This window comes from Suncus etruscus, chromosome 15, assembly GCF_024139225.1.
Source record: "Suncus etruscus isolate mSunEtr1 chromosome 15, mSunEtr1.pri.cur, whole genome shotgun sequence".
NCBI lineage: Eukaryota > Metazoa > Chordata > Mammalia > Eulipotyphla > Soricidae > Suncus > Suncus etruscus.
In genome coordinates this window covers 79,416,182-79,428,795 of record NC_064862.1, presented here as the reverse complement: position 1 = coordinate 79,428,795, position 12,614 = coordinate 79,416,182, and the positions used below count along the sequence as shown (strand labels likewise).

Sequence of the window (12,614 nt, the reverse complement as noted above, 5' to 3'; positions counted from 1 at the left end):
AAAACATAGCAGGTTCTCAGGTGTATATAAAAGTGGTAATATTAGATAAAAATACAAATTCACTTTTACAAAATAAAATGACACACACGCACAATTCCACGGAGTACACGTAACAAAGAACATGTTACCAAAAATAAAGAATTTTGTTCTGTCCGAAGTTGGCAGCAGCAGGGAGCGACCTCAGGCGGGCAGGTGGGCAGATGGGGGTGGAGTCCGAAGGGGGGTGCCTGCGTGGCTCTCTGGAAGCAGCTTCCTAGGGGGAAGCCGGGAACAGGGGGCCCAGGGCAAGACAGAGAGGCAGAAACACTCGGGTAGTGGTGCCCGGCTGGGTAGGCCACACGTTTATTTGAATACAGCTCATGTGCGTCCTGCTAGGGAAGATGCAGTCCGCTGCCCACAGCGGCCTCGTGTTACTGGCGAAATGTCATCCGAGAGGGAGTTTTGTTTTGTTTTGTTTTTTAAAAAAAAGGAAGAAAAAAAAAGGAAAAATAAAGCTAGGCAAAGAGTAAAAAGGAAAGCTGAATAATAATCACTTTATGGTGTAAAAAAAAAACAAACACTTAAGGCTCTCGGGAAAGGTTCTGTGTACACAGGCGGGCCCTCAGCACCGTCCATCCTTCCATCCATCCGTCCGCGTTGTCCGTCTGGGAAGCAGCCCTGCGTCCTTGGCAAAAGCACCTGTGGCCGCCCTAGACACGCGTCCAGTTCGCAGAGATGCCTCCGCCTCCGTCCTCGGCCGGCAGCCGCTGAGTTACTCTGTGACTCAGTCCGGCTTGCGCTGGCCCGTGCTTTTGACAAGGAAGGCTCACTGTTCCGCCGAGCGCCACAATGCTCGCTCTGATGTCCCACCAACAAACGGGCACTGTTCTCTGTGCCCCATGGGGGACTCGCCGGGACAGTTTTCACAGGGGAGAACAAAGCGCGGCCGGCAGTGAGCACCGTTCGTCGAAGGTTCAGGAATGTAACACGCCATGTACATCCGTGTCCCGGGAAAGGGCTGCTGGTTCATTCTCACCTCACATCTGCAAGAAAGAGACAGGTGTGGGCTGAGGGGACTGCCACGGGACATGGGACACGCCCCACCTCCCGGGGCACCCAGGCTCCAGAGTTCCCTGGACTTGAGCATGAAGCAGAAGGAGCCCCGCCTCCCCCACCTCCCTCTCTGTTCCAGGTAGGGGTGTTTCTGGACACGGCGAGGCAGGATCCATCTTGGACTCAGGGGCACAGAGCACCCATGGGCCTGCCCAGTCACCTCACAGGCTGGAACGTGGTGCCGCCTCCTGGGGGGTGCATATACTCCACTTGGGGCAGCTGCGGGACCCCCTGCCATCAATGTCTCCCACAGGACACAGGCAGCCTACATCCCACTTCTTTGGGAGAAACAGCAGGCCCTTCTAAAAGTCCCTGTCATCCATGTAGCAACGACAGGGCCTTCTCCCAGGGAGTTCTTTGGCCCCTCTTCCGACCTTACTTTCTCTCCACATGGAGCACAGGTGTGATGGCTTGAGCTTTCTCAGCCACCCTGGACCATGAGGCAACACTGAAGATGGAGGCCACCAGTCCTGGATAGAAGGGGGGCCCTGGTACCTCAAAACTTCCTTTTCTTTTTTTTTAAACTTCCTTTTCTAACACAATTCCCAGCACACTAGGCAAAAACTGATTTAAAAACAATTTTATGTTCCATTCTGGCCCACCCACCTTATCTATTGTCTGTTTACCCTGTTGTTTTTATCCCTCTCAAATGAGGTAGGTGACCTGCAAAGGGGGGCGGGGTGTCTCCCCAACAATCAGACATCAACCGGAGAAATAAAGGTATCAGGAAACCCAGAGGTGAGCAGGCCAATCAGACCTGTCTATGCTGCACAGGTATGGTATGATTGGTGATTGGATGATCAGCCAGCGCCTGTCTAGCTAAGAAGTGATTGGATGATCTGGCAGTGCCAGCTTAATTATGGAGTGATTGGTGGATGATAGCCAGCACCCACCCAGCTAAGGAATGATTGGATGATGATTAGACAGCGCCAGCCAGTTAAGGCATAATCAGCCATGCCCAGCTAAGGAGTGAATGGAATATGTTCAGCCAATGCCCGCCCAGTTAAGGCGTGATTGGTGGATGATCAGTTAGCGCCCACCCAGTTAAGGGAGAATCAACATGGCCAGTTAAGAAAAATTAGCCCCGCCCAGCTAAGGAGTGATTGGCTGATAATCAGTCGGTACCCGCCCAGCCAGTCTGTGATTGGCAGATGATCAGCCCGCCCTCGCCCAGCCAGGCAGTGATTGGCAAGTCCTGGGCCAGGCCTGCTGCTCCTACCTGGATGCCGCCTTAGGAGGGCTTTAACCTTTTCCTTTTCCGTCTTTTACCTGCCTCCCTAGGCCTTCCTGCCAACAGAAGGGCAGCGAGGGTGAGTGGGCCTGGGTATTGCTGCTCCCGTGCCCAGCTGCCTTACTGGGAACACCCCGGCTGCCTGCTGGCCTGCTGCTCGCTGCACAGTGCTCACCTGCCTCCTCCTCCCGGAAGTCGGCACTGGCGCAGCTGCATTCCAGGTGCTCCTCCAGCCGCACCTGCACCTCCTTTAGCTTGGGCCGCTTCCGGATGTACTCTACTTTGGCCACCTGCAATACAGCGGCTGTGAGCCCCCCTACCAGCACGGGTACAGAAACACGATACACACTGATGATCTACAGAGACACATGGATATAGATGACCTACAAGACACACAGATATACTTCTACACCTACAAACGTAGAGACAGACATAGGAAGATTCACACATGTGACTTGGACACCTGAGGCATGTCTGCACACATGTAAAACACACATGCATGCTCCCACACCTGCACCTGCTAACACCACATCAGGGACCAGTATCCCAGCTACAACCAGCATGGCTTGAAGCGATAATGCTGCTGCGCAGGCCCAAGCCCAGGCTGAGATAGAAGCCCAAGGGACTATGTCAGGTTTGGGAGTGGGATGTGGGTGCAGACCTCGTGACAAGATGGACTGAATGTGGGGCCTCTTTCTCGCTTCTCTGGGGCCTCACACCAGGGCACGAGCAGGCTGGCCACAGGCTAACCCAGACACGGTGGTCAAGAGGCATGTTAATGCTTAACCAGAGCCCGTGAAGGGGCAGACAGTGCCTGCAGGGACGAGTCCAGGAGGATCCAGGCCCCTCCACCAGGTGGCAGAGCTGGGCAGCGGGGGTCTCAGACATAGGGCCATATGCCTACACAGCTCTGACAGGCAGTAGGGACCCATCTTGGGCAGTTGCAGGTGGGGAATCTGGGTCAGCCCCTGGCACTGCCTCTCCCCTCCCGGGCCTTGCAGGTGGGCTGGCTAGACAGAGGTTCCATGGTCTACATGCACCCCACCTAGTTCCTATGCAGGATGATCCTGGCCAGTCCTGTCCTGGAGTGATTCCTCAGACATGGGCTTTACTGGCTTTATCAAGGGAAGCAGACAGAGCTGGGACTGACCCGCACAGTAGCGCTGCTGTCTGCCTGAGAATTCCTGGCCCTGCCATGGGCCTCTGCTCACCACCAGTCCTTGGTCCCTGTATGTCCCAGACTTACATGGATCCCCATATGGTTCTGGTCACCCCTCTGACCTCACTGCTTGATCTCAGAGCCAAGGCGGCATCACAAGCTGTCCGGCCTGGACTTTGAGCAGAAAGGGACAAGAATCCCTGCCTGGTCGAGGACCATAGCCTTTCTAGTTCAGGGACCCTCAGAGCCCAGACACTGACCAGGTCTCACCCACAGACCACAGACCCTGGGAACCCAGGCTGCAGGGACAGGAGCCAGACCATGTGGACTCAGCATGTCAAACCGTAGGGATGGGCTGAGTCTATACTACTTAACCCAAGGTCGCAACAGCCAGACCACCCCTCCCTGATAGATGCGTCTACAAGTGGCCAGAGAAGCAGGAAGCGGCCAGGTTGATGCCCGATGCTAGCCCTACCCTGGACAGTGGGGGCTGTGCATGTGGCCACAGTGGGCTCCCAGTTCCTGTCAACCTTTCCTCCTCCTCAGAACCTCCTTGTCCAGCGAGGGGCCCCAGGGCCTGAGGTCCAGGGACCAGCAGGGCTGATGTCCCCGTGGGGCGAGGGGAGAATGAGCACCGCCCCTGGAGCACCTCAGTGCACATCTGTCCTGACAGACAGAATGAATGGAGGCTGGTGGGGCCATGTGGCAGGGGCGGGTGGGCTGACCCTTAGGGACACACCTCATGTCCCCAGGGAGTGTCTGTCTGGGCCTCTGCGAGGGCAAGCGGCGTGGAATTTGCTTACTCAGAGCCAGGCGGGCAGTTGTGGGTCTGAAGTGCCTTCTCCTCTCAAGTGGCTGCCGGCGCCGACTGCGCCCGAGGATTCCTTGCCCAGGGCTCATGGGACCCCGAGGGGACCCGGGACAAGCAGCCCCCAGATACTACTGGGCTTCCAATGCTGCCCTGAAGGCAGGCAGGGGAGGGGCACAGTTTCCACACACCCACACCTGGATAAGAATTTGGGGTCCCTGGCTGGCACCCCAAACCTGTAGGGAAGTCACAGCTGGGCCTACCCCTTGGGGGTTGGGGCCTAGGGCTCCCCAGGAGAGTGAAGACCCCTCACATCCTTCCCATTAACGTGTACCCAGGGTCTCCAAATCTGACACTGGAGGCTCAGCCCCAACTCGGGGTCTCCCTGGGACTTCACCCCATAAAGCAGAGAGCAAGACATGTAGTGACGAGGGCCAGGGGTCCAGTGGGCGGCTCACCTTGACGCTGCGGTGCTGCACGCGGGACGGCTGGCACCTGACGCTGCTGGTGTTGCAGCAGCCGGTGCAGCGTCTCACCTCCACGCACGGCGGCCAGATCAGGAAGTTGGCAGATGTGGGGTCCACCTGGCTCCGGGGAATCTCGTAGATGACCGTCCTGGCTTTGCAGAGGGCGGGGACAGCTTCTTCTGTAGGAGACAGCCTGTGAGTGCAGGCTCAGCTCCCTGCACCTCTGCACCATGCTGCCCCCCATCCCCACGGCTGTCTCTGCAGCAGCAGCTCCCAGTATTTACAGGCCACAGAAAAACAAAGCAGGAGGTGGACAAGATGCAAGTGGGCCTGGGGGCTGGGAAGACTGGACCCTCAAGGTCCAGAGGTGGTCACATGCCCACAGAGGGCCAAGAATTCGAGGCTGCTCTGTCCTCACATTGCAGGTGCTAGGGACAGGGGAAACAAGGGGTACAGTGGGTGTGCAAAAAAGGGGTCTATCTCCCCCCCACTGGACTCACTCAGAGGCTCTACAGCCTCCCCAAGTTCCACAGCACGGAGGGCACAAGGCCAACGCCACGTCCCTCAGAGGCTCCCAGACAGGGCAGGGCTGGGCGGGGTGGACACGGTCCAGTCAGTGCCCCACGCTGGGCTGTGTGTGCAGGGGTGCGGGGTGGAGAGGGACTGTTCCCCATCCTGCCAGGCGCAGGGGCCCCACATGACAGATGGAAACTCGGCACCACGTTTTCCAGGGAGGCCTCAGAGAACAGGCCCCGACAAGAAGGGAGCTGAGGAATTTATGACGCCGCAGCTCCTGGAAAGGCCCCAGCAGGCTGCCCTTTGTCTCCGGGACCCGAGGGGTGCCCAGGCCCTGCCCTGACCCGCCACGGCCTTACCGATGCTCCTCTTCCTCCGCACAGGCACGGGCCGCTTCTCAGGGGCATCCCAGGCCGCGCGGCCCCTGGGGGAGCTCACTCGGGCCTCCAGACCATCCTCAGCCCCTGCAATGAGAAGGGGAGGATGGAGACCGGCGGCCCACCCCCCATACTCCAGGCACAGAGCCACTGCTCAGATGCCCCGGGGACCCCCACACCCACATAGGGCTCCAGGTGTGCTAAAGACCAAAGACTCACCTGTGAGGAGGGGCAGCAGATGATACCCTTCATTCCCCACTCGCTGGCCCCAGAACCAACAACCCAGCACCCAGCTCAGATAGCTCAGGCAGGACCCCCAGACCCCTCACAGGACCCCTCACAAGACTTCCCCAAATCCCTCACAGGACCCTTAGGACCCTGCATAGGACCCTTCAAGTCACATCACAGGCCCTTGCCTTCAGAGACTTCCCTCACAGGACCACTCAATACCCCATTACAGACTCCCCGCAGAGACTCTCTTCATAGAACCCCTACAAGACCTCTCAAGGCCCTCCACTCAGAGATTCCCCTCAAAGGACTTGGCAGAGCTGCAGCCCCTCCCTGGAAACCCTGAAGTGACCTCACAGGGCAAGGCCTAGTGCATGGGCAAGATAAAGCCATGGCAGAGGGAGGGGCCTCTGCCCCAGACCACACCACACCCCAACCTGCTCCATCCCTCTCTTGAGGATCTGGGGACCAACGGTGCCACCTATACCAACCCAACCTAGGCATAGCTCCACCTGATGGATGGTCTCGCATGCCGCCCCCCCTCCAGACACCTGCTGAGAGGCTGTAAGAAAAACCCTGTCCTGCCTGCAGCCCATCACAGAGCCCAGCCCAGCTGGTAGTCCCACACCAGAGACACAGCATGGCCTGCATCCCGTTCCCAGGGCACAATGTCCCTTTCCTCTGAGACCCAAAATAAGCTCGGAACAGAAGTGCTCATGCAGCAGGAATTTCCCAGGGCCAACTGCTCTGAGAAGCTTTTTCACAGAAAAGTGACAATTGTGACTCATGCCCCATGCTGCTGTCTCCCAGTGCCACCCGCTACAGGGGATCTCAGCTACTGGGAGGTGTGCAGGGCCTGGCACAAGCCATCCTGCTGAGACCATGGCCCCCATGCAGCAGCAACACACAGTGACCCACATGTCTACACTGTGGTGGCCTCAAGACTCAGTGCACAGTTTTGGGGCACTAGACCCCCCCTCCCCCAGGCAGCACTGCTGAACTCCTGCCATTCAGTTCCCTTTGGGCTGGGAGGTCCCCTGGGGCATGAGGACAAAGCTCTGACCTCCATGCCTCTCTGCACCAGGCAGGCAAGCCCAGCTCCTGGTCACCCAAACACACTGGTCCCTATACCTCAAAGCAGCCCACAGCAATAAGACCCTGGGCCTGTGGCACCTATATAGGCTCAGTGGGATTCTCTGGCAGGTGGGGACAGGGCCTGACCCAAGCCATGGGTCTTACAGCCACAAAGCTACACAACTACAAATCTCACAGAATGGATGTGCCAACTTAGGACCCTGTTCCGTGTCTGTGTCATGCCTGTGACATGAGTGCAGCTGCCCACAGGGCCTGAACGCTGGTCACCAAGCTCTGCCCTCTTAAGGGAGAAACTTATTCAAGAACAGGACTGGGGAGCCGGGAGATGACTCAAAGCCCGAACTCAGGGTCACTCCCCTGTCCACATGGTCTCCTGAGCACCACCAGCCAGAAATGAGAATCGCCTATGAACACTGGTGGGTGTGACCAAAACCCAAAATACATACAAGCAGCCTCAGCCTAACCCTAGAAGGGCACCTTGAGGCTTAGCAGAGTGTTGGAGAGTGAAATCTCCAGAAACTAACTGCAGACAAAGATGCCCATATTTCCTGCCCACACACTCCTCTGGGGTCCCAACTTGGGAAGCCCCCCTCACCCTGCCCCGACAAGCACCAAGCCCACCCCTCCTAGTCAACGAAGCAAGAAAAGCCTTCAAGGCCCTTTCCCTACAGTTGGACAGATGGGGCAGAGCTGGTGTGGGGGGCTGGGGCAGGCCAGGAAAGCCTCACCAGCTCAAGGCACCCCGTGGGGTGGGGCGGAGCACAGGGACTGGAATAAGAAAGAGCCCCAGGGGGTGAATGGTGCATTTCCCAAGGCTCCTCCCCAGGCCCCTTTGCTGCCAGGCTAGGCCTCCAGGCCTCTATTCCAGACCTCAGGGACCACCAGTACCAGGCAAGTGCTTCCAGCCAAGCCCTGAACAGACCAGGCCCCACGCACACCTCCAAGTCTCTCATGCATCCAGTCACTTCCCCAAAGTCTCACACACAGCCAGTCACACCCCAGAGTTTCACACACACATAATCACAGTCACATCCCCAAAGTCACACACACACATCCATGTTTCAAACAACCAGTCACATCCCAAAGTCTCAAACAGTCACACCTCCAAAGTCTCATACACAGTCTCTCCCCCAGTCTCACACACACATACAGTAAAGCCCCCAAATTCTCTCATCCAACCAGTCACAAGCCCAAGTCTCTCACATAACTAGTCACACCTCCAAAGTCTGTCATACAACCAGTCACACCCCAAAGTCCAACACACAGTGTCACACCCCCAAAGTCTCACACACAACCAGTCAAATCCCCAAAGTCTCTCACACAATCACAAAGTCACAAGCCCAAAGTCTCACCACACACAACCAGTCATACCTCAAAGTCTCACAGTCAGACCCCCAAAATCTCACACACAATCACAGTTACACCCCCAAAGTCCCCCACACATACACACAACCAGTCACCCCCCAAAACTCTGACATACATAACCACAGTCTCACCCTGAAAGACTTCAAAGTCTCAGACAGTCACACCCACAAAAACACACCCCAGTCTCACACATCTACAAAAATCACACCCCAAGGTCTCACATATACCAGTCCCATCCCACAACCCCATACACTCACATACAGACTCCAGAGTCCCACAAAGTACACAATCACTCCTAGAATCCCACATGCACAGAACACAACACACACACACACACACACACACACACACACTCTCTCTCTCTCTCTCTCTCTCTCCCCACTCTGTCTTTCTGTCTCTCTCTCTCTCTCCAATGCTCATCTCCCGCTGAAATTCTACCCTTCCTGATAAGGATCAGCTGAAGGATTTCCCGGGTCAAGAAACCCTGCAGAAACCAAGGGCCTTTCTAGAAATGGCTTTGGCATGAAATGAAAATAGCTCAGACCTCCCCACCACCATAATTAGGTACAAATTTCCAAATGACTCGAGCATGTGATTTTACTTAATTCCCCACCCCCTGCCCTTCTGCAGGGGCAGAAAAATCTTCCTTCCAGGCAACTCGGTACTGACCTCACAGCTGGGCCCTGAAGCGAGGCTTCGGGAGCTCAGGGTTTCTAGGCAGTAGGCACTGCCAGACCAACCTCCCACTAGGCAACCCTGTGATCTAGAAAGGCGCCCCCAAGATACCAGGAAGGCTCCTGCTGGTGCCCGCGGGAGTAGTCGCTGCCTACGCCCCCCTAACTTGGGCCCGGAACACCTGTGCAGACCCTAGGCTGCTGGGGCTCGGAGCCCCCCTGGCCCTACACCCCAGCAACCATGAAAAGCCTCGCAGGTCCAGCGCGGGCCTGGCCAAGGGGCACCCTGCAACGTTGTGCTGATGGCCCGCTGCACACCTGGCCGGCCCCGCGGCCCTCCTGAACTTTGCGTGACACACGGCCGCCTTTTCCTTAAATGCAAAAACAATCCCCGGGAGCAGAGAGAAAGTGATGATTGGAAGAGAAACTCCTGACTCATCCGCCTGAGCTTTTATGGCCCGGGACTGGATTCTGACCTTTCGGTGCGCTCCGCGGGGGCGCCCGGCCACCCAGGCCACCCAGGCCACCCCGGGAAGGGGCGCGATTTACCTACGGAGTGAATGTCCAGGAGCCGCTGCAGGTCCCGGATGCTGTGGATCTGACTGTGTGCCAGGCGCTGGATCAGCTCGCGGGGAATCTCGGCCTCCTGCGGGCGGGCGGGCGGGCAGGGCACACGGTCAGCGCGCGTGCCACCGCCCCGCCAGCAGATCAGAGGCCGGCGCGGGGCACCCTCCTCAGACACCCCCCCCCCCGCCGGCCTCCCCAACCCCTACGATGTCGGATCCGGGTTCGGGGGCGCCGGAGTCTCCGGTTTAACAGGCCACATCCACCTCCAGAAACATCAAGTTGAAATGCGTCACGGGCCAGCGAGGACAGTCACGCAGCCCGAAGACTTTAATCCCGCCCGGGGTTTAAATTTCACACCCTGGAATCCCGGGCCCTGCTGGGGGGTGGGGAACAGGGTCCCCCTCTACCTCGGGCAGGACTGGGTTAAACCTGCCCGGGCCGGGCCTGCGCCACCCCCACGCCTCCCCATCCCCAAAGTGAGTCGGGGGGTGGTGACCAGGGGTGGGGGGGGATACTGGGCACGAAATTCCCACGGCGGGGGGCGGCGAGCGCACAGCCTAGATTGGTTGGAAATGTGGGGGGCCCCTTGAGGCCACCTGTAAGCAGTACCCCGGGCCTGCCTCGGCGCCCTAGGGCTGCGGGGGGCCCCACATGCCCCGCCCTACGCCCCGCACCCCGCGCCCACCAAACCGGTCCACCCCGCACCCCGCGCGCGCGCACACGCCCCCTTCCCTTCCCTTCCCTTCCCTTCCCTTTCCCGTGCGCCCTACACCCGGGCCTGCCTGCCCTGCCCTGCCCGCGCCCCCCGAACTTTCCTCCCCACTCGTGCGCCCCTCTCCAAGGCGGCGACGCCACACGCTGCAAACTCACCAGACAGACAGATAGACAGAGACACTCGGGCTTGGCAGAAAACAGAGCCAGGTCGGAACGTCCGCCCGTCCGTCTGTCCGTCCGTCTGCAACCTACCCACAGAGACTCCACCGCCCGCCGCCCGCACACGCGCGAGTGCCCGGCGCGCGGCTGCACCCACCTCGGCCAGGGCATGGGCGAGGCATCCGCAGCCGAGCAGCAGCAAGCAAGCCCAGGTCCTCATCGCCGCGTCCCGAGGCGCTGCAGCCGGGCTCCTGTGGCGGCGAGACGCAGGACCATGCTCAGGGAAGCGCGCGGGGTAGGCGCGGGGGGCCGCGGCCAGGGGTGGGGACGGCGGGCGGGGGCTGGGCCTGTCTGTCTGTCTGTCCGTCCGTCCTCCGTGCGCGCTTCAGGAGCGCCCCGGCCGGTCATTCCGCATATTTGCGCAGGGACCCCGGAGCCAGGCGGCCGCCGCCACCGCGCCGCCCATCACCTGTGCGGACACCCGGGGCTCGGGTTCGCGCTCCTCCCCGCGGCCCCCCGCGCGCCCTTCTCCGGCCTCCTCCTCTCGCCGTTGCCGCCGCCCGGAGGACCCGGCGCGGCCCAGCACGGCGCGGCCCGGCGGCGGCCTGCGTGCGCCCCTCCGCGGCGCGCCCGCCCTGGGCTCCGGCGCCGCGCTCCGCCCTCCGCGGAGGGCCGGAGTCGGGCAGCGCGGCGCGGCGCGCACGGGCCCGAGGAAGGCGCAGGGCCGCGCCGGGAGAGGAGGAGGAGGAGGCGGAGGAGGAGGCGGAGAAGGTGGAGGCGGTTGCGGATGCGGAGCGGGCAGGCCCGGCTCTCCGGACCGGTGCGGGCTCCGCGGGGCGCGCGTGTGTGTGTGGGGCCGGCCGGCGGCGGGGAGGGGGATTATAGCGGCGGCGCCGGCGCCCCTCCCCCGCGCCCTCCCTCCACCCGCGCCTCCCCCAGATTCCGGGGCCCGGGACCCGCACCTCGGAAGCGCGCGGGGGCCGCCGCAGGCACACACACACACACACACACAGACACACACACACACACGCGCACCCGCGCGCGCCCACCCGCCGCCCGTGCCAGCTGCAGCCTGCGGCAGGCACCGGACGGGATTGGGGGAGGCAGGCGGCCGCCGCAGCCGCAGCCAGCGCCCCAGCCGGGCCCCAGCGGCGGCAGAGGGCAGCGCCCCAGAGCCGCGACGCCAAAAAGGGCAAAGAGAGCCGGTCCCCGCCCCCGCCTCCGCCCCGGGCGCGCGGAGCCCCGGCCCGGCCTCCCCCCACCCTCTGGCCATAAAAGGAGGGGAGCGCGTCCCGGGCTCACTCACTCACTCACTCACCTGGCGGCCGTGGCCACGCGCCCCCGCCCAGAATCCCGAGCCTGGGGCGCCAGCAACTCGAGTCCCCACCCACATTCCGAGGTGCCGGAGAGCGGCCTCGTGGAGCTCCGCGGAGCTCGAGACGGGCGGGCGCGCGGGGGCCCCCCCGAGTCGGCCCCGAGCGCCGCCACCTCCTCCGACCCGGGGCGCGGCGCGCCGGGAGGGGGGACCCGGCCCGGCCTCGGTGGTCCCGGCGCTCGCCCGCCCGCCCGCGCCCCTGCGGCGCCAGCGCTTCGGGGACCGCAACGTGGACGGCGGCGGCGGCGGCGGCGCTGGGAGCTGAGCGACGCCCCAGGAGGTGGGTGGTGGGCGGCCGCCCAGTGTGGCCCGCCCCCGCCGCACAAAGGCAGCCCTGGCAGGCAGGCAGGCAGGCAGCAGCCCCGCGGGCGGCCTTGCATCGCCTCGCCTCGCCTCGCCTCGCCTCGCCTCGCCGCGGGCCAAGCCGGCGAGCCGGGCATTTCAAAGCCGGCCCTCGGGCGCCTGGGTTGGGGGCGCCAACACCTGCTAGCCAGCCCGCCTCGCCGACACCCTGCCGGGGGTCCGGCGCCGGGGAGAACCACGTGGGAGGCGGCCCTGGTGCGCCCAGGCAACAGCCGTCGCGGCCCCCCGGGGAGGGACTGCGCGCTGGACCGGACCGGACCGTCGGTGCTTTCAGACGCCCCTGCCGGGGGCCCAAAGGGTGCTGGACCTCGAAGAGCAGCAGGAGGCACCCCCAGGGCATCCCTTTAGGGAAGCATGGCCTGCACGCTGCAGCGGGACCGTTTGGGGGGCACCCCCAGGGGCGCCCGGTTCGAGTTTGCAGCCG

At 61.5% G+C, this 12,614-nt stretch overlaps 1 protein-coding gene across 4 annotated transcripts; it reads right to left on the bottom strand.

The window, feature by feature from the left end:
• Positions 1-312: 312 nt before the first annotated feature.
• PDGFA (platelet derived growth factor subunit A) lies at positions 313-11,931 on the bottom strand. 4 transcript variants are annotated; one of them, XM_049788695.1, is made up of 7 exons: positions 11,771-11,931; positions 10,610-10,703; positions 9,566-9,658; positions 5,633-5,737; positions 4,749-4,936; positions 2,499-2,613; positions 313-1,022 (listed from the first exon to the last, which is right to left on the bottom strand). In XM_049788695.1, the coding sequence occupies exons 1-7, from the start codon at positions 11,843-11,845 to the stop codon at positions 1,012-1,014; spliced, it is 681 nt and encodes a 226-aa protein (XP_049644652.1). In that variant the 5' UTR covers positions 11,846-11,931; the 3' UTR covers positions 313-1,011. The 4 variants fall into 4 exon arrangements, with proteins under 4 accessions (XP_049644652.1, XP_049644653.1, XP_049644654.1 ...); XM_049788696.1 differs by having other exon boundaries at positions 9,562-9,658; positions 11,771-11,906; XM_049788697.1 differs by lacking the exon at positions 11,771-11,931 and adding an exon at positions 11,415-11,514 and having other exon boundaries at positions 9,562-9,658.
• Positions 11,932-12,614: the final 683 nt, after the last annotated feature.

Excerpts from the sequence above, each read along its gene's own strand:
- PDGFA (XM_049788695.1), bottom strand. The coding sequence starts at position 11,845 with ATGTGGGTGGGGACTCGAGTTGCTGGCGCCCCAGGCTCGGGATTCTGG. Across the intron at positions 9,659-10,609 it reads TCGCCCATGCCCTGGCCGAG|GAGGCCGAGATTCCCCGCGA; the intron begins GTGGGTGCAGCC and ends GCCCGCCCGCAG. Across the intron at positions 4,937-5,632 it reads GCGGAGGAAGAGGAGCATCG|AAGAAGCTGTCCCCGCCCTC; the intron begins GTAAGGCCGTGG and ends TGTCTCCTACAG.